The following is a 22180-nucleotide window of genomic DNA, read 5'->3' as shown; positions in this document are numbered from 1 at the left end:
AAGGGATAGTTTGGGTGTTTTGAAGTGGGGTTGTATGAGCTACTTATCCATAGTCAGTGTATTACCTACAGTAGATGACAGTCGGCACACCCCCCAGTTTGGAGAAGCAGAGAGGAGTTACCGCACAGAACAAAAGCAATGTACTGCTGTGGAGAAAAACATATTTTAGCCACCTAAAATAAAGGCTCACCTTAAAATACATCTGTTTAAATGTACGCGATATTTAGAATATTTTCACCAGTTTACCTTGCCATCAGACAGCCCTTTCTGAAGGGAAACTGAAGCCGTTGTATCCATCTATGCTCTCACCAAAGCCACCGGCTCCATTGAAAAAACTGTAATTTTACCTCACAGAACACGTGGGTTGCTGTTTTTTTTCAATGGAGTCTTTCAAGGATAGCTGTCTCACATCAGTGAGTAAACTGGTGAAAATACTCTAAATATAGCGTACACTTAAACAGATATTGATTTTTTTTAGGTGGGCCTTTCTTTTAAGCGGCTAAAATACGTTTTGCTGCCGTCCCCGTCCACAGCAGTACAGTAACTCCTGTCTGTTTCTCCAAACTGGGGGCATGCCGACCGTCATCTGCTGTAGGTAATACACTGACTATGGATAAGTACCTCATACAACCCCACTTTAAAACACTCAAACTGTCCCTTAAAGTCTTTGGAAACAGCTTCAATTTATCAGTGTGCTCACAAATATTGAAAAGTGTGTGAAAATGAACTGTGATTAGGTGACTGCTAGATGTTAGGGGGAGAAGGGTCGGTGTAGCACACTAGTTTAAACATGCAGGTTTTAAGTTGTTGAGGCTGTGCATTCACTGTGTGTGATGTAGAGGTGTAGTTTGACAGCAACAAAACATCCATTTTAACAAGTCATCCAATCTAATACTGAATCACACTTTTGAGGGGTGACAAAAATCTCTCTGAATTTTCAATATAATCAACTAATATTTTCTTGATTCTTTCATTTTAAGATCAGAACTGTACTCAAAAACATAAATCTATACTTGTTGCAAGACAAACAAGTGTTTCAGTGTGGATTCATGACTAAGTGACTTATTCAAATAGACTTATTGTTGGTCGTGTGCACTGTGAAGGTGTTGTTTGAACAGGTGCTGTGTTTCAGGGTGAGGACAGGTGTCTCTTACCCCCTCTGCTCTCGCTGTCCGCCGGCTTCACTTGGATTGGGCGGTTCATCTGGAAAGACAGAAGTCGTGTTGCACGGTCAGTTTGAAATACAGGAATCATGAACTCAAGAAAAACAGGAAAAACAAATGAATGGAATATATATATTTAGCCTGGCACCTAATCAAAGCGTGGCCACCAACTGCAGAGATGACATTCATGTGTACTGACTGCATGTAACCCATCTAGAAATGCTATTACTTCTTAAATGTGACGTAACAGTGACACATGCGTGCACGTATGGATGTTAATGGATTTGGCCTGAGCTCCAGCCTCCTACGTTCCCCCCACTAATTTCTCATTTTTGCCAACTCTACTCCAGCAGGCCGCGGCTGACACCGATATGTGTGATGTTACATTCACAGTGTCGTACAGTCTCTCTCTCAGAGTCTCTCTCAGAATCTGCTCTAATCCTGCCGTCTATCGTTCCCTCTCCCCCTATCACACGAAACCAGGAAAAGCACACACCCACGCGGGATTGGGGAAGTGATAAGATTAAGAACACTCGCCGGCTAATCTGGATTACAGGAGCACGCAGCATCAGAATAGCGAGAGATTCTGAGCCTGACAGAGATGAGGGTATACAGGGTTAGACAGGAAGGAATAATATCTGGAAAAAAACACAAAGAACAAAAGAATGACAAAGAAAAAAAAAGGAGAGCACACACGACACAGAGAGGGATTAGGCGACCTTTTCATAATTCATCAAAAGACAAGCTGCTGAAATGTAATTTTTTTTATCATCCTCCCCACTATTTAACAAAAACCCCTATATGAAATTGTGCACACATGAGTGCCTCGCCGCCTCGTCTTTCAGATGTATAGAGCGCGGTGAAAAGAGGTATTGAGTGAAATAAAGAAAAGGAAGAACAAGAGAGGGCAAAAAGGGAGAAGGGTGGGATTGAGAGGGATTGAGGGGAAGGGAAGGAGCATATGGAGGAGAGGATGGAGGTGGGGGATGTGTGTGAAGAGGCTGAGGAGGGAGGGTGATGTCGGTGAGGAGTCGAGGTGAGAGCAACAGAGTGACACTCTGTTAGCTGTGGCTTAATGAAGGTCTTAATTATGGAGCTGGTGACATTTCAGCCAGTCACTGATCCCGTGTCACTGATTGATCCGCTGTGATCGGTCACCAGGAGACACTATTGATCGGCGGCCACGGTCGCGCTCCGCCACCGGGACCCGCATGCACAAACACCGTCGTTCCACCCCCCCCACGCCACCAGCGTACCGAACCAGCGGCTGAAATACCACCAGCACCTGCTGCAGAGGGCCCCCTTGCTGAGAGCGTCCAATTGATTGCACCAATTAATAGGATGACAGAGTAGATGGACGGGCAAGGTCTCAAAACCATCTTCCAATCAGTCAAGCAAATGTGGGCGTCCACTCCTGCAGTCAGTGAATAGTAATTTTTGTTTAAATTATAGTTTCGCCTGCAGTGGACATAATATCCATCTGACTGGGCCCATGTGCTAAAAATCATGTAATCGTGGTGTTGTAAGGTGCTTTGGATAAAAGCACTCAACAAAAACAACTTGTGTTTTTATAAAAGGATCCACTCATTGACTGTTTACCACGATACAAAACATTTCTTATGCTATTTGCACTTGTACACCCACAGTACCGACTGCAACAACCTCAACGTAGCAACCTGTGCAGAATGCAATGCTGTATATACCTTGCAATTACTGTACACTTGTTTGCTGCCCATTGAGATTTATAGAAATTAGGGGTATCAATCGATTAAAATATTTAATCCTGATTTATCGCATGATCGTCCATAATTAATCGCGATTAAATGCAAATTAATCACACAATTTGTATCTGTTCAAAATGAACCTTAAAGGGAGATTTGTCAAGTATTTAATACTCTTATCAACATGGGAGTGGACAAATATGCTTGCTTTATGCAAATGTATGTATTTATTATTAGAAATCAATTAACAACACACAACAATGACAAATATTGTCCAGAAACCCTCACAGGTACTGCATTTAGCATAAGAAAATATGCTCAAATCATAACATGACATACACAATCCTAACAGGCAACAGCTGTCAGTGTGTCAGTGGGCTGACTTGACTATGACTTGCCCCAAACTGCATGTGATTATCATAAAGTGGGCATGTCTGTAAAGGGGAGACTCGTGGGTACCCATAGAACCCATTTTCATTCACATATCTTGAGGTCAGAGGTCAAGGGACCCCTTTGAAAATGGCCATGTCACATGCCAGTTTCGCCAAAATGTAGGGTAAGTTTGGAGCGTTATTCAGCCTCCTACACGACAAGCTAGTATGACATGATTGGTACCAATGGATTCCTTAGGTTTTTTAGTTTCATATGACACCAGTATCTTCACTCTAGCTTGAAAACTGAGTCTGCTACAAGGTGCGTCAATGCCTTGGCATTATGGTCAAAACGAATTAGCGTTCAAACAAATTAGCGTTAAAAGGAATTAGAGTTAACGCGTTATCGCGTTAACTTTAACAGCCCTAATATAAAGTGTTTTAAATAGCAAACTACACTTTGCTTTATTCCTACTCTTCATTTGCACTCTTTTATCTAATTGTGTATTTTTGTATATGTCATGGATGGGATTTGGGAAATACTGAGGTCAAATATTAAGCTGGTTTTCATCAAAAGATTATCAACTATTAGACCTGTGTTTGCTATTTTATCATTTGTAATTTAACCCTTTTGTCTCTCTTGGCCACATTTATATAAAATCTAAATACTCTCTCAACTTTTTTTGTCCACTTAATTTGAAGGTGAATTCCATATTTTATGAAAAAAAATGTAGAACTGAAAGTCTTTTTGAAAATATAAATGCTTCAAGAATGTGTGTGTAGACGGAGGAAAAGAGGGAGCTTTAAACAAATCAAATCAAATCTGATGGATAAGGATACATTATTTGTTTGTTACTGAACAGATGTGGCAATTGGTACTGACTTTTAACCACAGCAAAAGATGCATGGTTAGATATGGTCATATAAATCACAGGATGTGGCATACAGTATAGGCCTAAATTTAAAGTTAATGTTTTCACATACATTTATTTGTGTGTGTATTTTTTTTTATCACCCAGTGTTCATCAAATGTGAACGTTTTTTTTGTTTTTTTTAAAGTTATTTTTTGGGGGCATTTTTAAGCATTTTATTGATAGAACAGTGGATAGAGTGTTGAAAGGGGGAGAGAGAGAATTGACGTGCGGAAAGGACCACAGGCCGGATTCGAACCTGGGTCCACCGCTGCTAGGACTGAGCCTTGGCGATACATGGGCGCTCGCTCTACCGACTGAGCTAACCAGCCGCCCAATGTGAACGTTTTTAATTAAAGCTGTGGTTGGTAATGTATTTTAGAAATATGCTTTGTTATATTTGTTGAAATTCTCTTTACATCCAGACAGCAATCAATAAATCAAATGCTCGGACAAAAAAAGAACAAAATCCATATCTGTGGCTGTTGCAGGACTGTAATAAACCCGTCCAATCATTAAATCGGCCTGAATGTGACGTATATTGTGCGAGCCGAGAGGTGTAGTTCACTGAGCAATTTCACACAAAACTAAATGACACTACGACAAACCTACGACAAACTGCAACTTTCTTGAATTGCTAAATAATCTTTTACATTGGCGAACATCATATATGTGATTCATGACGCAAAGGGGAAGGGAAGGGGGAGGGACTTCGCTTCTCTATATGTAGAGATGTCTGGATAAGCAATATCTGGCCGCTGTGTTGGACGGGGAAAGACTAAAGGGACATGACGGCGATCTACCTTGTTTTATTAAGGTATCGCGAACGCTCAGGTTCAGGCAAAATCGCAAAGTAATGTATAAAACAAACGTTTGAATAACAAGAGATGAATGCATACGAACTTGTCAAAATTACAATCCAAACATACGTCAAATTGCATTGAAGTCTTTGAGATCTTCGGCCTTGACTTTTTTGCGAAGTACCCGTATGTGCTGGTCTGATGTATGGTCTGCCTGCCTGTATGTACTTTGGACTCGCACTCATTGCGCATCACTGGAGTCTTCCACAAGCTGCTAGTTTGACAGCTGTGAGTACTAACAATAGCCATGTTGGTTGTTTATAGTCATAATGATATTTGTGAGGGAGTGGCTTTGGAGGGAGGCCTGAAGGGACGGGCTGTCAGTGTTGCCAATTTAGCGACTTTCTCGCTAGAATAGCGTACTCATACTTGTGTCTCCAATGTTACCAACCGCAGCTTTAACTGTAAACACTGTCCACAGTGGTTGCTACTGCCCTGTAGCCTACAGTGTAAGAGTAAGACTCAGAATGAGATTAGATGAGTTACTCTTTTCTAATGCAAAGATAAAAGATAATTCCTGGTGAAACATTTATTCTAATCTTAGAGTTGAGTAACAGGAAGACAAACAGCGGTGGTGGTGGTGGTGATAAGGAGAAGCACAGCAGATGGCTCAGGAGATTGGAATTAGAATATACAAGAGGGGAAAACAGCGAGAAGTGGAGGCCATCGAGGCCGTGCCACTTCAGATCGGCACGGCAACCGGCCCCACTTCTCTGACGAAGACCGTGCGCTCACATGGCCATCGTCATGACAACCCCCGGTGATGAGAACCCCACATCATCAGGTAAACAAGGTTGCCCTGAACGACGTGCGGAAGAGACGGGTTGAAAAACAAATGAGGAGGACAAAGGGTGCTTCTAGGTCGAGAGATAGAGGGATTAGACGTGTGGAGGGAGGAGGGGGTGAGATGAGGAGGAGAGGAAAAATGAAAGACACCGAGAAAAAAAAAAAAGATGATGGAGGGAGCGCTCGTGCCTGTTGAATGTTGGCTCTGCCTTGAGAGCAGATGCAGAAGCAGGGAGAAAAATATCTCCCTCTAAGCCTAAACCACTAACATACACTTTACAGTAATTTGCTCTCTCTCCTCCTCCTCCTCCTCCTCCTCCTCCTCCTCCTGTTGCTCCCCTCCCCTCCCCATTCTCTCTTAGGCTTGTTTACAAAAACAGTCCCATACTGTGCACAGACAACACACAGGCAGAACCTGCCTGATCAACAGCCCATTTCACCAATGTGCTTTTGCTATTTGATTTGTTTCTCCCCCCCCCCTGTGCTCCATCTCCAAACACACAGATATTAGGTTATATACAATCATCCTCCGACTAAACACATTCATTGTTCACACACACACACACACACACACACACACACACGCTCTGTCTGCTGCTGTCGCTGACAGCAACATCTACACATACTTAATCTGTTCGCTCTGTGATGCCACGGGGGATTTCACTAGGATTATGAGATATTAAATCCATAGATTATCCAATCAAATCAGAGCTCGACCCCTTCGCCATAACGCATGACCCCCCCCTTCCCATAACATCCATCCATACGCACCGCTCCCATGTACATGGATTTTCATCTACGGCTGCAACGTAAATGTGTTTTAGATAGAGGATCGTTTACGGTCGGAGCGAGTAAAGCATATTGATATTTTTCTCTATTATGTGCGCAGAGCAGATGATAATCTCTATACTCTCAGCTCAGTGTTGTTAAGACTATATAGCAGGCTGCTGCTGCTGCTGCTGCTGCTGTGTGAGGGTGACACATTTCTGTCGCCTGTTTTCTCTCCAATTTCAATCCATTCTGCTTGTCTGCCCTGAAAAGCAGCCACTCTGAATGGTAAATATATCAGCAGAGACCATCTCCTCTGCTCTTTCAAGAACATTTACAGCAGGGAGGCAGAGTTGGAGGTGGAGGGGGTGTGTGGGGGTGTAGTTGGGTGGGGCGGAGGGGGTTGGGGGGGGCACAAAGACAATTTTCCGTCTTTGCCTCCCCTCCGCTCCATCACACAGCGCCGGTCATTGCATCGCGCCGGTCGCCTAGCAACCTGGCATCCCTCGTCCCCGCCGTCTCCAGGCAACGAGACCTGCGACCGTAATCAACCTGCCACCTCCCGCCTCCCCCCCCTCCCTCCTCCCTGTTCTCTTCCTCTCCCGTCTCTGCTGCTTTTTCGCTCCCTCGCTTCTTCTCCCATCCACCTCCTCGCCACAAATGCACTTACGCTGGGACGCACTTGTGAATTCACCCGGGGGAGAAGAACAAGCACAGGTGGAAATTGGTATATTCACAGGCAAAAAAAAAAAAAAAAAAAGATTAATAGACGCAGATGATTGTGAGCTCGCACAAAGAGTTGGAACAAAGCGACAGAGGCAGGGACAAAAAGACAAAAAAAGCAGAGATGCACAAGTACGGTTAATGTTTTCCACACGTGGATGCACACACAGATGCACACATGGGCGGGCGAGCACACAAAACAGGGTCTACCTTCTCCTGGATTCAGACAGTCGCTAAATCAATCAAACACAAAGAGACTGACAGCACAACGCTTGTACAGTTCAATAATATTTAATCAATGATCCAGTCCTCGGTGTGTCAAAGCTGCTTCCCGGCGCTGTCTCCTTCTCCTACAGGGTTCACTAGTCTGTCCAGTATCAAGGCGAAGCTGACAGCTCTTGACGCTGACATTCAGCTCTTTTTTTTTTTGTCAGACAGCCAACAAAAAATCCTTCAAAGTGGAGAAACTGAATATCAAAGAGTAAATTTTCTAACACTCAAGTTGACTCTCAATTGTTTTGTCTTCTTCCTACTGTTAAATATTCATGTCAAGTGTTGTTTGACTCGACTCAGTGGAGCAGAAGGGAAAAAGAACTGAATCACGGACACATTGCTCTGTGTGTGTGTGTGTGTGTGTGTGTGTGTGTGTGTACAGATAGGGTCCATGTCCTACTTTCTTTTTTGTTTTTTTTAACTTTTTTTAATTCGGGCATGGTTTAACTCCACCGTAGTCCAGTGTATGAGGAGTTCAAAGAGCCTAATGAGTTTTGTGACAACAGCCTCTTTCCACTTTTGTGTGTGTTCGCCTGCCACGCGCGCACACACACACACACGCACACACTCCCCAACCCCCCAAAAACACACTATTTCTCAGTAACAGATGTCTGTATTTAAGCTGATAAACACACTGCCTCAATGCACCTCCAACCCCCTCCACCCTTACCGCCACCCACTGTTCATTATCTCAAACTTTCATTCATCTCTTCCTCCCCTCCCCCCCCCCCCCTACCCTCCCTTATTGTCCCCCCCACCACCCCTCTCCCCTCCTTCATTTATCCAATTTCTCTCTAATTCACACCCATTTACCACCTCTATAAATCCAATCTGCATTCATCATTACAGTCGCCCTAGAGTGACGTGCAGAGGACGGGCCCTTCTTTTTTGTGTTGTTGTCAGTCAGGCGCCTCCTGTCCTGCGTCGTCCTCGTCCTCGACGCCGCGCATTGATATGCATGCATATGTAAATGAATCGACGCATGAATGCACACTTAACTCCAGATAGATTCATCAAGTGAACACGCTCGCTCCGAGGCGCGCTAATTGCTATCATCATCATCGACGCAGCTCACTGACATCAGGACGCGGCTACATATGGAGGCCCTGCTTATTGTCAGATACATAAAATAAGCAGGTTACATGCTCATGTTCTCATCATAACAGCATGTTTTAGGCCCTAGGTGAACCAAATCTGAGCATCTACTTTGTCTTTTTTGTGTTATTTGTTGCCTTGGTGCACATTAAATGTCAGTTTCTACCTACGGGTACTATAAAAAAAGAGAGTTGAATAAGCGATAACAGGTGTATAAGAGGCTGTTAACATCACCCTGCAACTGTTCACGACCTGTGTGTCTCTACAGCAGAGCGTTTGCTCAGACATTAAGGGCACAGCGTTCTGGCACTACAACTTCCCATCTCATATCCTGTGTAAAAAGCCTGGGCTATATTTAGCATATGCATTTATTTCAGACTATTGATAAAACCCCTCTGTCTGCTCCGTCTGAGTCCTTATGGCTGAGTAAATGTCAGGCTTAGTCAGATGTTCCACTCAAAGAGGGCTCTTTCCTCTCGTATGGGCAGCTTAAACACAGAAGGCCTCGCAGCTCAAATTTTACTCTCACACACACACCCACACACACCACACACACACACTGGGCAGATAATGAATGAAGAAACCTGAGAGGAGCCTATAATAAACCCAACAACTTCCATCCATCCATCCATATCTCTGGATGTGTACTCTCCATGGAAACGCGCGCACACAAAAGCAAACAGACATTTACACACAGGGCCTCGCGCACGCACACAAAAGCACACACACCCTTCATTAAACCGTGTTAGTGCGAACACCTGCCCTCCCTTCCCCCGCTGCACATGCAAATATACACCAAAACACACACACACACACGCAGCTACTTCCTCACATGGGCACCGTCGCACTATTAAATACTTATTGCATTTAAAATTAACAGCGAGGCATTGTTGCAAATATTAATTCAAGTAAGTGAGTGTGGATTAGGGGCGATATAATGTGTCTCTACTGAAGCAGGTATGAGCTTCAGGGCTGCAACTGACTATTCTTTTCCTTATCCATCAAATGAAAAGTTCCACATTTCGGGATATGCGCTAATTTGCTTTCTTGCCAAGAGAAGGTTGATAGTCTGTATGCTAAATATGATGGACATATGCTTTGGACAGAGCTAGGCTAGCTGTTTCCCCCTGTTTCCAGTCTTTATGCTAAGCTAAGCAAACAGGCTGCAGTTTCTTATTCAGCAGACAGACATAAGAGGGGCAGGGTTCAACGTTAATGTTTTTATCCACTTGCCCGTCAGTAATCTACTTGCCCAAAGTCAATTTATACTTGCCCCCTATACGAGTTTCGCTCTCATGCCACCCAACTAAACTCCTGTTTCCAGGATAATTGAAACATTTGCGTGTGCTTCAGGTCATTTGTCTTTAGTTTAAAACCTGGCAGCCATGTTGAGATCAGGTGAGGAAAAACAAAGCACCGCCCACCAGCCGGAACAAACTTTCTCATTTTACAGCTTAACAGTACACTACAAGATGTTTCTGAAAACATTTGAGGAGAGAAATATTAATTCTCATATACTGATATTAATTCATATTTGATCGGCGTTCCCTAGTTTGACCGTTTGATTGGAGTTGCGAGTGATTGACAGCTGCTGCCGTTGAATGAACAGCCAATAGGAACACTCTCTCTCTCTGAAATGACCTGTGATTGGCCAAAGTCTCCCGTCACGGGCTAGATTTTTTAAAGTCTGAAAACAGAGCCATGATGAGGAGCAGAAGTCTAGTTTTCTCTCAGAACACTTGAATTACAATATGCTGAAAGGTTAATATGGATTTTTTGCCCAATGATGCCAAAAATATTCTGCCTACTACCAATTTAACTCTTGCTTCTTAATTCTTTTGGTTGCTAGATTTACTAGCCCGACGTGGCATTTTACTTGACCCGAGCAAGTAGGCAATCCTTATTGTCGATCCCTGAGTGGTATCGATCTTTTCGTCTAACTGGAAAGCAAGAAAGCTAATAAGCAAAATTCTCATAATGTCGAACTTTTCGTTTAACCGACTGATTATTTTCTCAATTAATCATTTGGTCTCTAAAATGCCAGAAAAGTCCACTGTAACATCTTAAAATGTCCAACAGTCCAAATATACTCATTGTACTATCATAGAAGAACATTTACTTCTAAAAAGCTGGAACCAGTGAATTTAAAAAAAAAAAAATGCTCTTTAAAAAAATCCTTATACATTTAATGAATGATGAAAATAGTTGCTAATTCATTTTTTGTCTGATGACCTTCAACGATAGATAGCAACATGATTTAATCATTCAGCTCATTCATTTATTTAAAGTTGTTGAAATGTAAATTTGGTTTTGGAGGTTGCTGTGTAAAATGGCTTCTGTTTTTGATGTGGCATAAGTGGATGATATTGTCTCCATGAGGCTCACAACAGCTGACTAGACCAGACGATCTGGCCTGAGACGGCGCAGAGATAAAGCGATAAGAACAAGAGTACAAGATGTCCAAGTAAGACTGAATGCGAGTACCTCCCACCTCCATTTCCACACTCTCGGAGTGAATCTGGTTTATTGCTTCTGCCTTTTTTTTTTCTCTCACGTTTCCAACTCCACCATTCTCTCACTTTCTTTCCTCGCTTTCGGCTGAATGTGCTTTTGACACTCTTCCTCCCCCCTCTCACTTAGAGACGGACTCCCTCACCTGAAATTAAACACAAGGCCAGGTGCCACTCCGCAACTACCATCTGCTCGCCCCAGACTGACTTCTTTCTTTCTTCTTTCCCATTGTTAGCAGAGAGAAAAAAATCAGTAAAATAGCAAGTAGAAAAAAAAAAAAAAAAAACCTTAAGACCGACTCTTACTTTCCAGAGAGGAGAAATGCTAACAAAGAAGCAGTTCTGAGTGTTAATGACATCCTTCAGCTTTCTCCTCATTCAGGTGTGCTTTCATTTGAGCTCTCTCCTCTCAGTCCAATAATTGCTTTCATGTTATTTCTTTTGTATCGCCCCGACCATGAGATGCCAAAGTTAATTATTCTTTGGCAGTGCAGGTGCAATTAGATGACAATTACACCACAGCTGGTAGCAGGGGTGGGAAGCACTTCTTGTCCGTGTGGGCGTGTACAGAGCTAATAATATGGTTTTCGTCTTTTTTTTTTCTTTTTGGCAAGGGAGGGGGGGATGGAGGATTGAGAGACACAGGAGGGTTTGAGCTTGTTCCACACGGCTTAGAGGTAAGAGGTGAGGAGGAGAGCCACTGGGGTTGAGGCACAGGGGGGACGGGGCTTTAGCCACGGGGCATCGGGCCCTGCTGATCCCCCTACGAGAGGTCAGGAAGGTCACGCTACTGTCACGCTAACAATGGGATTTCTTTTGTTGCCACCCTAATACCAGCCTGCTCCTTCAAACTGTCTCTATGTCCCCCAACAATCCCCTGCCTGCCACTACAACAATGTTCTGCTGAAGCAATCAATAAGTCAATCTTTGTTTATTTATCAAGGAAATATCCCAAATATTTGCTGGCCCAAACATCTCAAAATGTGGGGCTGGTGCTTATCCCTGCTTTAGAGTTTCATCGATTAATTGTGTTGTTTATACAATGTCTGAGAATAGTGAAAAATGCCCATCACGATCTGCCTTGTTTTGTCCTAAAACTCAAAGATATTCAGTTTACTATCACATAAGACAAAGAAAAGCAGCTCACATTTGAGAGGCTGGAACCAGAGAATGTTTAGATTAATAGAAAATAGTTGCAGATTCATTTTCTGATGATTGACCACTTGATTAATCAACCAATCTTAAAAAAAATTTAAGCAAAAAAAAGCTAAAAAATCATTGGTTCCAGCTTCTCCAATGTGAATATTTGCTGTTATTCTTCATCTTCTGTGATAATAAATTGAATATTTAGGGGGTTTTGGAAGGTTCCAAGGACGAAAACAAGCAATTTAACCACATCACAAAGATTAATGAGCAATTAATCGGATTAATCAATATGGGAAAGAATCATTAGGTGCAGCCCTACACTGTTCACCTGCTTCTCCACTCTTTCCTCAAAAAACTATGGTCATGAGCTGGCATTCGGCAGAGAGCGAGCAAAAAAAAAAAAAAAGAAGTGAATGATGTAGATCTCAACAGAAATAACCAAAAGGAAACAGGGGTAAAGCCTTGTTAGTAAAAGAGGAAGCAGCAGCAAGTCTGGGAGCACACTCTGTCTCAGTAATTCCTTGCCTTGTCGCCTTGTCTCTCATATAGTCGGTTATTATAGAGACGCGGCTGTCATGTCATATTTAGCTCTGGAAATGTCATTTGGCAGCACACCTGCTGCCTGGCTATGCTAATAAAGCTAGGTTTAACTTTGATTAGAATTCAGAGGGAGAGGATGGATGGAAAGGAGGGAGGGGGGGTGAGAAAGACGGAGACGCAGAAAGGAAGAGAAACATCAGAGAGAATAAGAACTGGCAAAGTCACTCCAGCAGCGAGCCTCATAGCTGTCTCTTTCGACCCGTGACATGTAGCAAGATGACTCATGCCTTAACTGGATGGATATGTCTGGATGCATCACATATGAAACATAAGGGAGAGAGCAGCCTCTGACCTTTATCGGAGCATATCAGCTGAAGGGGGAAGTAGGGGCCCGCATGTCAAACTCGGTTAATTTTCACGTGTCACCATGTGTCTGTGTGGTGCGTTCAAATAGCCTAGCATGCCAGTTATTCTGCTCCCTTTATACACTGTATAAATACATATACATGCGAGCTGTTGAGGATCTCAAAAAGACGCACTCACCCCTGGTAGTGTCTTCTGCTCGTGCAGTGCATTCTGGGCTTTGAGGGCGGACTCACGTGCACAATATGTCAGGAAGGCACATCCTGGAAACAAAGTGTTAGACAATCAGAGAGCTATAAGTCTTATGTATTTTTAATGTCAGATTCATATGCTATATATAATATCTAGAGTTGGCAGCGCAACGTTATTGCAACTTAATCTTAATTGGCCATTCGCCCTGAATGCCTGCAGGCAGAAAACATGCTGCTGGAGTTTATTGTCCTATTATTAATCTGCCATTTTATATATGTGCTTTGGTTTTATCTTAACAACACTTCTGGGTCAGCATGTGTTTAAAATGTCTAAAAAATGCCTCCCGCCTTTAAACAGGCCATCATTATTAATATGTATTTAAAGCTGCATGAGACACAAAAATAAATAAAATAAAAACAATGAACATTTTGCTAAATAGTTCTCCCAGTAGCACACACTGGAGACGTATGGGATTATTAAATCATAATACCTGGAGACTATTCAGACACAAGCAGTCTGAATGAGTATTTAATATCACGCCGGTGAGGCCAAATGTATGCAGTTCCTCATAATAGAGAAAGGCCTTCATTAACCTTTAGGGCTCGCCACAAATCATGAATATGTAAATGTATGCAGAATAGGTGTTATAGGTGTTAGAGGACCGATGCCACCTGGCCTATACGTCTCCCAAATGGCTGATGGTTTTTGTGGATTTATAAAAAGCCTTTGTTTTCTGCGCTCAGATTTGCATTAGAAATGACAGTATGGATCCAGCTTAGATCACTTTGACCAGCTTTAGTCCATCTGTCAAGCAGGATTTTGAATGTGTTCAGACTTTGCTCCCAAAATATGAGAAGCCTGTTCACCGTCGTGTGACGTGTCGTGCAGTAATAGTAGTGGGTGACACTCTTACAAATTGACTGATATCACCACGTGAGGTCAATTAGGGACTGACAAAATAGTTCTTGTGAGATTGATCTGAGACGACGACAGGCTTTCTGGTCGTGACAATTTGTAGAAGAAAAAAGAAATGAGAGTGCTGTGCAACATTTTTAATTCCAGCAGTCTAAAATTACTTTTTTTCTTGCAGTTTTTAATTGTAGCATCCAGAGGTGGGCATGAAGGGAAGCTTCCCAGCATGCATCATGGGGTTCTCATGAACATATTCCTCATTTCATGAGTGTTTTCATTTGTGTTTTACACTACGCTCCACAATATTTCCACATTTCAATTGCTGTTATAGGGTTATTTAGTTCGAGTTAGCTCCCCAATGTGAGCGCATTTACACTGACTACGGTTCAATAATCTATTCTAGAGAGACTTCAAACTGCTCCACATGAGCAGCAAGTCAAGGGCTTGCAAATTATGAAAATATAATACCGCACTCTAATATTTGGCCATATCTGAAATTAAAAAACAGGAAATTACCTATTGTTACAATTAAATAGTTAGTCCAATTCTGTATAGCTTGCTAATTGTTTCAGTTCTTTGCCTTGACTTAAAGTTTGATGTGAATCATTGCCTCATATTTAAAATATTTAGTCAAGGTTGATCCATACTTTAGTTCGTCCATGTCTGAAATATTAAATATATTTAGTCAGTCCATGAAATATGAGGATACAAACTTTTCACCGACTGTGAATCAGGTTTCTTTTTTAGATCGATGGTTGCAAACATCAGGTTTTGGCCTCACAGGGGTCCTTAAAGAGGCTCCAGAGGGACAAATGAGGAACAATTTATCTGATATTTACTGAGAATCAAAACCTAAAGACAGGACATATAAAAGTAACATTGCTTTGCTCTCATCACTATCTTCCCACATAATGAATACTAAATTAACAATATTTTCCCCCCTATATGAGCTCCCTGTGACAAAATCGTATCAAAGTGGACCTCATGGCCCTTTAGTCCTCACCTTTGTGCATCCCTGTGTATTTGTCCTTTATCACTGTCAACTCGTAGATCTTGCCAAACTGCTCAAAGATGGGCTTCAGGTCCTTCTCCTCCAGGTTTCGGGGTATCTGCCCGATGAAGAGCTTGATTGCGTCAGGCTCCTTCATTGAGAAGTCTGGGGAGGAATAATAACACACACACACACACAGAGAGAGAGAGAGGAGAAGAGGCGGTCAGGAGGAGCAGACAGGAGCCTGCAGGCTTAAATTCACACTGCACAGGAGGTGCAAACAGGAGGCCGGGGATGGAGGTGCAGATGGGAGCGTTCAGTGGGAATGCATGGAATTATAGTTTCTACCCTCTTAGAGACATGGTACTAATCTGGAGTTTTCAACATATATATCACAATAAAACACATGATTACATCAGATATTAACCTATTAATGGGTCAAATTATCACTAAGTAGCTTAAGGCCACTATATGCTCACAGTTGAGCATCACAGATACATTGTAAGAGCTATAAATACTATAAATTATACAGGAATAGTGATGTCATATTATTTTAAAGGGGATTATATGCAATTAATAATATAATTCCAACATCTAAAGGCATTATTTTGTGTTTTACCTGCATAAAAATACAAAAGAAAAACACATTAATTAAAATAAATCAAATTATAATGTCATAACTTTCATATTCTTGGCAGTAAATGAACATTAGGGATCAATAATTATGATTCATACAGAGATAAGGCATATTCTCTTTGGAGGACATAAAACAATGCTTTAAAAATAGGCTGCATGTGGTATTGTAGTAAATAATAGTGGGCTACACACACAATCCTCCCTCGCACTATTATATTCTGGGTCTACAGGCCGCCTACAGAAACATGACAGTGTGTCTGTCAACACAGCTGGAGACCTGCGCTCCTCTTTGTCAAGACATTGGGTGACAACAACAATGACCCCAACAGAATTTCACACATTTAACCAAAAAACAACAAAGAGTTTTGTAGGGGGAAAAAAAGAAATAAAGCTCATACCTGTGGTGCTGTTTCGTGGCAGAGAATCGGCTCGATCACTGGATGCCTTTTCTTCTTTCCCCCCGCTGTTATTTAGTTATTGAATTTCAATTATTCAGTTCATTTGTCTGTAAAGAGCGTCTTTTGTAAAAATCCTGTAACAAGTTAGGCCCCTATAATAACACTAGTAACATCCAGCGACGGTCCTTTATTCGGCATGAGCGTGTTTTTCTAGATCTTGTTTTTTTTTTCCCTGACAGATGCTCCGAGATTTTTCAAATAAAAAATAAACAAATCTCTCTCTTCCTCTCCTCTCTCTCTGTCTCTAGCTCTGCTGGATGATGAGGAGTGTTGTGATGGATGAATTTAGGCTTCCTTCAGGAGACCGTAGGGAATTGGCAGTCTGGGTTGGTTGTCCTCTCTCTCTCTCTCTCTCTCTGTGTGTGTGTGTCTGTACTCCTTTGACGTCGTAAGCCGGTGTCTCCCTCCCTGTCCATCTCAGCTCCATCCCTCCTCCTCCATCCCTCCTCCCCTGGGCTGGACGAGCCGTGATGTCTGCAGCCAGGGACCGTCGCTAAACTACCAGCCCTGTGACAGCCAGAGAGGAGGCAGGAGGAGGGAATGAAAACACACACACAGTACATAAAAACACATTCATGGCTGCAAAAAGGTGATGCTGAATGTTACAGCTTTTTTTTTTTTTCCTATTTGTAATCAAAGCATATCAAAGATTGTGTTTCTCTATCTTTAGATGCCCCATATCCAAAACAAATGTTCTTGTTGGTAAAACAATTTCTTAAAACGCCAGAGTGTTATGCAGTAGGTCATACTGTATTTCCCTATTTATCTGTACTTATTATGTCCTTGTGCACCCACATTTTCCCTTTATATCATAAAATAAGTTGTTGCTTGTTCTGTTTTTGTATGTTTTTGTATTTTGACATAATATGCTATGGTCCAACCACTAATGAATCATATTTACCTCTTTACTCTGTGAGTAGTATTAACTTGAACCTAGGTCCTATTGGTTTCATACTAAGGTTTCGGACATACTAAAAAATCTCCCGTACTGTTTAAGCGTACTAAATAGCATGTCAGTGTGGAATTTTGGACGCAACCCCAGTCCAAAGTGGATCCATTAAAGGCCAACTAGTTTGTAGGAGGCAACTTATCTTAAGTCTGTAAAGTTCAGTGACCAGAGAATGGATCCACTGCAAGAGTTTTACATGACTATGAATGAATGAATAAATTAAAGACTTTATTTCGAACATAAAATAAATAAAAACAGATACAAAATAATAACAAACAAAACAAGAGTAATAGTGTCCGAAAAGGAGTAGGTAGAAGTAAAACTTATATTTCCCTACCCCTTTCTCACTTCTCCTCTATTAACTCATATATCATAGAACGATAATATAATATAATATATAAAATATCCCAGACTTATTTACATCCCAAATGAAATATATGAACAGCATCCCAAGTTTATTTACAACCCACATATCCATCAGGAGTTAAAAAGTAGATATAAACCAACCCTTAACACAACTCTTCCTCAACCATATACCTCCAAAAAATATCTTTTGTTGTATAGCTTTTTAAAGTGATTTATATTTGTGCTCCGCTTCAACCCATCACCTAACCCATTCCACAAATCCATCCCACTATCACTGCTAATACACAAACATACACACTAAAATCTGAAAGGCACTTTAGATGAAGGTATACAGCAAAAATATACATAGACATAAAAATGTTAAAAGATGTCAAAAGATAAGGGCAACGAATAAAGCAGGAGGTGTTTTTTTTCACATTCATTTTTCGTTTTTCATGCGGATGGGTAAAAAGCAGACGGTCCCTGACATCAAGCGATGCAAATCCGCCTTTTGTTCTCGCCGTGGAGCTGGCCATGGTGCTGAAATGGGTCTATACTCAACTCGTGACACATCATCATCACGGCTACAATATTCCCTCTCCGAGTGAGAAAAGAAAAACAACATTATTTCAATAATATGTGCTCGTAAATGCATGAACCGTAGATAGGAACACACACAGAAATACACGCCCTCTGTGAAATCTGGACAGCATGTAAACAATGAGCCCACATGACACACAGGAGGCTGCACACACCCGACCTGCGCACACGGTGACACTTCAAAGCAGTCACGATCTGGTCCTGCCTGGCTCCAGCAACATTATACTGTTTATATTATTAAAAGAAAACACACACAGCAGACCTGTGAGCACACACTGAACAGTTAAATCCTGTATTTTCTCCTCGGCTTGTCTCTAATGTTAAGACTACCATCTGCCATCAGTCACTAAATCCTCCAACCTCAATATATAAGCCCACATGAGCACACACCACCTCATCTGACTTTAACCAAATATAAATTCATATTATACGGAGCTGCAATTCGAAAATGTATTTGTGTCACTTTCACAATGGGTGTTTTTTTATATATATATATATGCTGTATATATTTCAGATTGTAACCAACAACGACATCTGGTGACGAGCTGCAAACTCAAATGATGCCAGTGGTCGTCTTTATATTCTACTGAATATGACTTTGCAGAAGATATTGTATCTGGTTAAAAATGTGCTTTTTAAACAGTGGTTGGAAGAAGTATGCAGATCCTTTACTCAAGTAAAAGTAATAATACAACAATGCAAAAATACTCCATTACAAGTGCATGCTTTAAAAAAAAAATTAAAAGTAAAGAAGTATTTTTCAGCTAAATTGTCTTTAAGAATTAAAAATGAAAGAACTGAAAAATGGCCATTATTGGATTTTTATTAAGTGTAAGTAATATTTTACTGTTGCAACTGTTTGGCTGTCCTATAGTGTGCATGTCTGCATTTATTTGGGTCCTAAAAAACTATATATTTTTTTAACTTACAAATCTGTTAGTGCAGCAAGTTTTCTTGATCTTGATTTTTTAGAAAATACTTAAAATTAATTTATTTGCATAAAAGAAAGACTGAAATATTTTGACATCAAACAAGGTTGGGACTGAGTTATAGACTTAAATATATTCATAAGAAGATTTTTGGAAAGGAACAAATGCATCATAATTTAAAAGATGGCCATGTGTTTTTGTATGACGAATCTTAATTGGTAAAGTAACAAGAAACTACAGCTGTTAAAATAAATGGGATAAAAAGTATAGGATTACCCTTGGAAGCCAATTTTCAAAATCCATTCATGTTATTCCTATGGTCTAAGACAGTCCAAAAAATATTAGTAAACATGAACAACTTTCTCCCAAATCCAAAAACTAGAGTGATAAAACTCAAACTTGTGATGTCATCAAGTATAAAGTGTGGAGCTGCTCCATAGAGAGTAAATAGGGATAGATGTTATAGACGACACTGAGAGCACCCAGGGGAATGATCTGAGTATACGGGAACATTTTGTTTCACAACTGACAACACTACAATAGAATAAAGCTCATTTGGATAAAAAAGAAAACAAACATTCTGCGGGTCCATAAAATCAGTCTCCCGTTCATTGTCTATGGAGCAGCTCCACACTTTATACTTGATGACATCACAGCTTTGAGACTTACTTCTCTGGTTTCAGGCTTTGAGAGAGAGAGCAGCTCATGTTCACAAATATTGATTGAACTTTCCTCGGCCATGGAAATAACAAATTGGAATTCTTAATTTAAGTTGTAAGGCCCTTTAAGTACAGTACTTGAGTATATGTACTTACTGTATATTCAACCAGCTGGCTTTAAATACTCCAGAAACAGCCTGATGACTATATAGCTGTGAGATATCGTAAATAAATAAACACACAACACAACCTTGTTTTATTTTGATATGAACAATAATTTTTTATTACACAAAAACATGCATTTAATGGACATTTTGGACATATTGAAGATGGGTTTGTTGAAAGCATTGTGTATGAGTGAGAGAATATAATGCTTACAAAGTCTAATAATCATAAATGTACTTACACACATGGGCCTCCCTCTCTGTCCATCTTTCCTGCTCTCCTGTGATTCCTCCTAAACACACACATAATCAGAGAAAGAAAGAAACAATTTCCATATTTTATTTCCTCCCTCACCACCTTTGAAGGCTACTGATTGTGTTGATTTCCTGCTGGTGGCACTGCAGTTTCTGATGTATTAAACTGGGGGCTGAACTCACTCTGCTGCTGCTGCGGTGCACAGCATTGGTGTCAGACCATGAAGAGCCATCACCAGGAGAGCTGTGCAGGATTCAAAGAGAGCCACCACAGCATCAACCCTCCTCCTCCTCCTCCTCCTCCTCCTGAGTGAACACGTGGAAAAGGTTCCCATCACATCAGACACATCAAAGTGAGGCTCTGCATCCCTGAGGACAACAACAGGAGGAGGGAGGGGATCAAACAGGAAATAGGTTAAAATTCAAGGGAAAAGGAGATTTCACTAAGGAAGTAAACATTTCTAACTCAGGATACATTCATTAAAAAATAATAATATATTATATCTAGGCGCACTTTTGTGCTTTTAGTGCAATAAATGGAATCAACAATGTCTGTGACAAGTATCCAGAATCTTTTTCTTTTTTTAGTAATAGCTGCTCCTCGTCTCAAAGCAGACTAATAAAGTGATTCCAGAAAGATCTACTGACATCTGGCGACGGTTGGTTCACCTCAGCTCAACTCACTGCACTCACTGTTTATTATTAGTAACATGTGTTATCTGTCTGATCGCCGCTTCCGGCCTCGTTATAATAAAAGACGCGCACGATAATACCGCCCTACTTTATTACGCGGAAGAACACCAAGTAAACAACAAAATGTCCTGAATTAACTTTTAGTTTCGCTTTTTTTTTTTGCAAAGTTGCACGTGTGATGAAATCAATACTAATTTCCCTGAACACAGGTTGTAGTTATTAGAGTCTTTAATTAAAGCCGAATTAATTAATCAGTTAGAACATTGTTAAAGCAATCATACAGTACATTCCTGAAAGGCTACATGTTAAGGTTTACTATTCGTTTCTTCACTAACAAAATTCAGATCAATTACAGTTTGGGAGTATAAGATTCTCTTTATGTAATCTGGTTAATGTGATGGTTTAATTAATTTAGTGACTCTAAGAAATCATAAAATCTATTTATTTTTAGAGCATAAAATCTTTTTTTTTTTTATTCAGCAAGGTACTAAGGCGTTCAAATCCAAAAGTCTAATTAACAACATTAGATTTTTCTTCTGTTGATTAATTAATTAACAGTTAATTGTTGATTAATGAATTAATTAATCAAGTATAGAACTTTAATACTTATTTGGTAATTGCCTAATGAATCTTGCAAACTTGTTCTCACACTGTGTGGAGTGAGTTTGGCCTCAAATTAAGAGCTCCTCACATTAAAGAGGCAGGAATATTTGAGGACCCAGAGAGACGTCTACTGAGCCGTGAGGGGAAACAAACATCTGTTTTCCCAAAGGGAAACAACGAAGCCTCGACTGGAGATGTGTTCATCACACTAACCAGCACAGAAAAACAGTAAAGTTAATGTGGGGAAGATGTTTAAAGTTGGACCAAATGGATAGATTTAATGCTCTGCTGTACGTTTGAAGAGGCAGTAAAGCCTCATATATAAATAGATTTGGTAGACTGCTTGAAAGAAAATGTGATTTATAATTTTAGAAGATAAACTACAATAATTTCTACAGGTTCAAAAAGAACAGACTAACATAAACAATATGTTAATCAATGGAGAATAAGTCTGAGGCAAACTTCGATCACATCTACAAATCTATTCTTGCTTCCAGGCCAAATTAAAACCTATATGCACAAATGTTAGATTGTACAAGTAACAGCAAATTAAACAGAGAATAC

The 22180-nt window shown here is 40.8% G+C and overlaps 1 protein-coding gene across 6 annotated transcripts in view; it reads right to left on the bottom strand.

Moving 5' to 3' along the window:
* The window catches only part of celf3a (cugbp, Elav-like family member 3a), a 37014-nt gene extending 16367 nt beyond the window's left edge, over positions 1–20647 (bottom strand). For all 6 annotated transcript variants that reach the window (XR_005210232.1, XM_037794349.1, XM_037794352.1 and 3 more), the window contains exons 1-6: positions 20504–20647; positions 20308–20358; positions 16360–16926; positions 15338–15490; positions 13411–13493; positions 1155–1203 (exon numbers count right to left, since the gene is read on the bottom strand). Coding sequence is in view for 5 of the 6 variants with exons in the window: in XM_037794349.1 (XP_037650277.1) it covers positions 1155–1203; positions 13411–13493; positions 15338–15482 (277 nt within the window). In the remaining variant the exon portion in view is untranslated. The remainder of the gene's footprint in view (positions 1–1154; positions 1204–13410; positions 13494–15337; positions 15491–16359; positions 16927–20307; positions 20359–20503) is intronic.
* Between the last annotated feature and the right edge of the window lie 1533 nt (positions 20648–22180).

This window comes from Sebastes umbrosus, chromosome 15 (genome assembly GCF_015220745.1).
Source record: "Sebastes umbrosus isolate fSebUmb1 chromosome 15, fSebUmb1.pri, whole genome shotgun sequence".
In the NCBI taxonomy this organism is placed as follows: domain Eukaryota; kingdom Metazoa; phylum Chordata; class Actinopteri; order Perciformes; family Sebastidae; genus Sebastes; species Sebastes umbrosus.
This window is presented reverse-complemented; position numbering and strand designations above follow the sequence as displayed.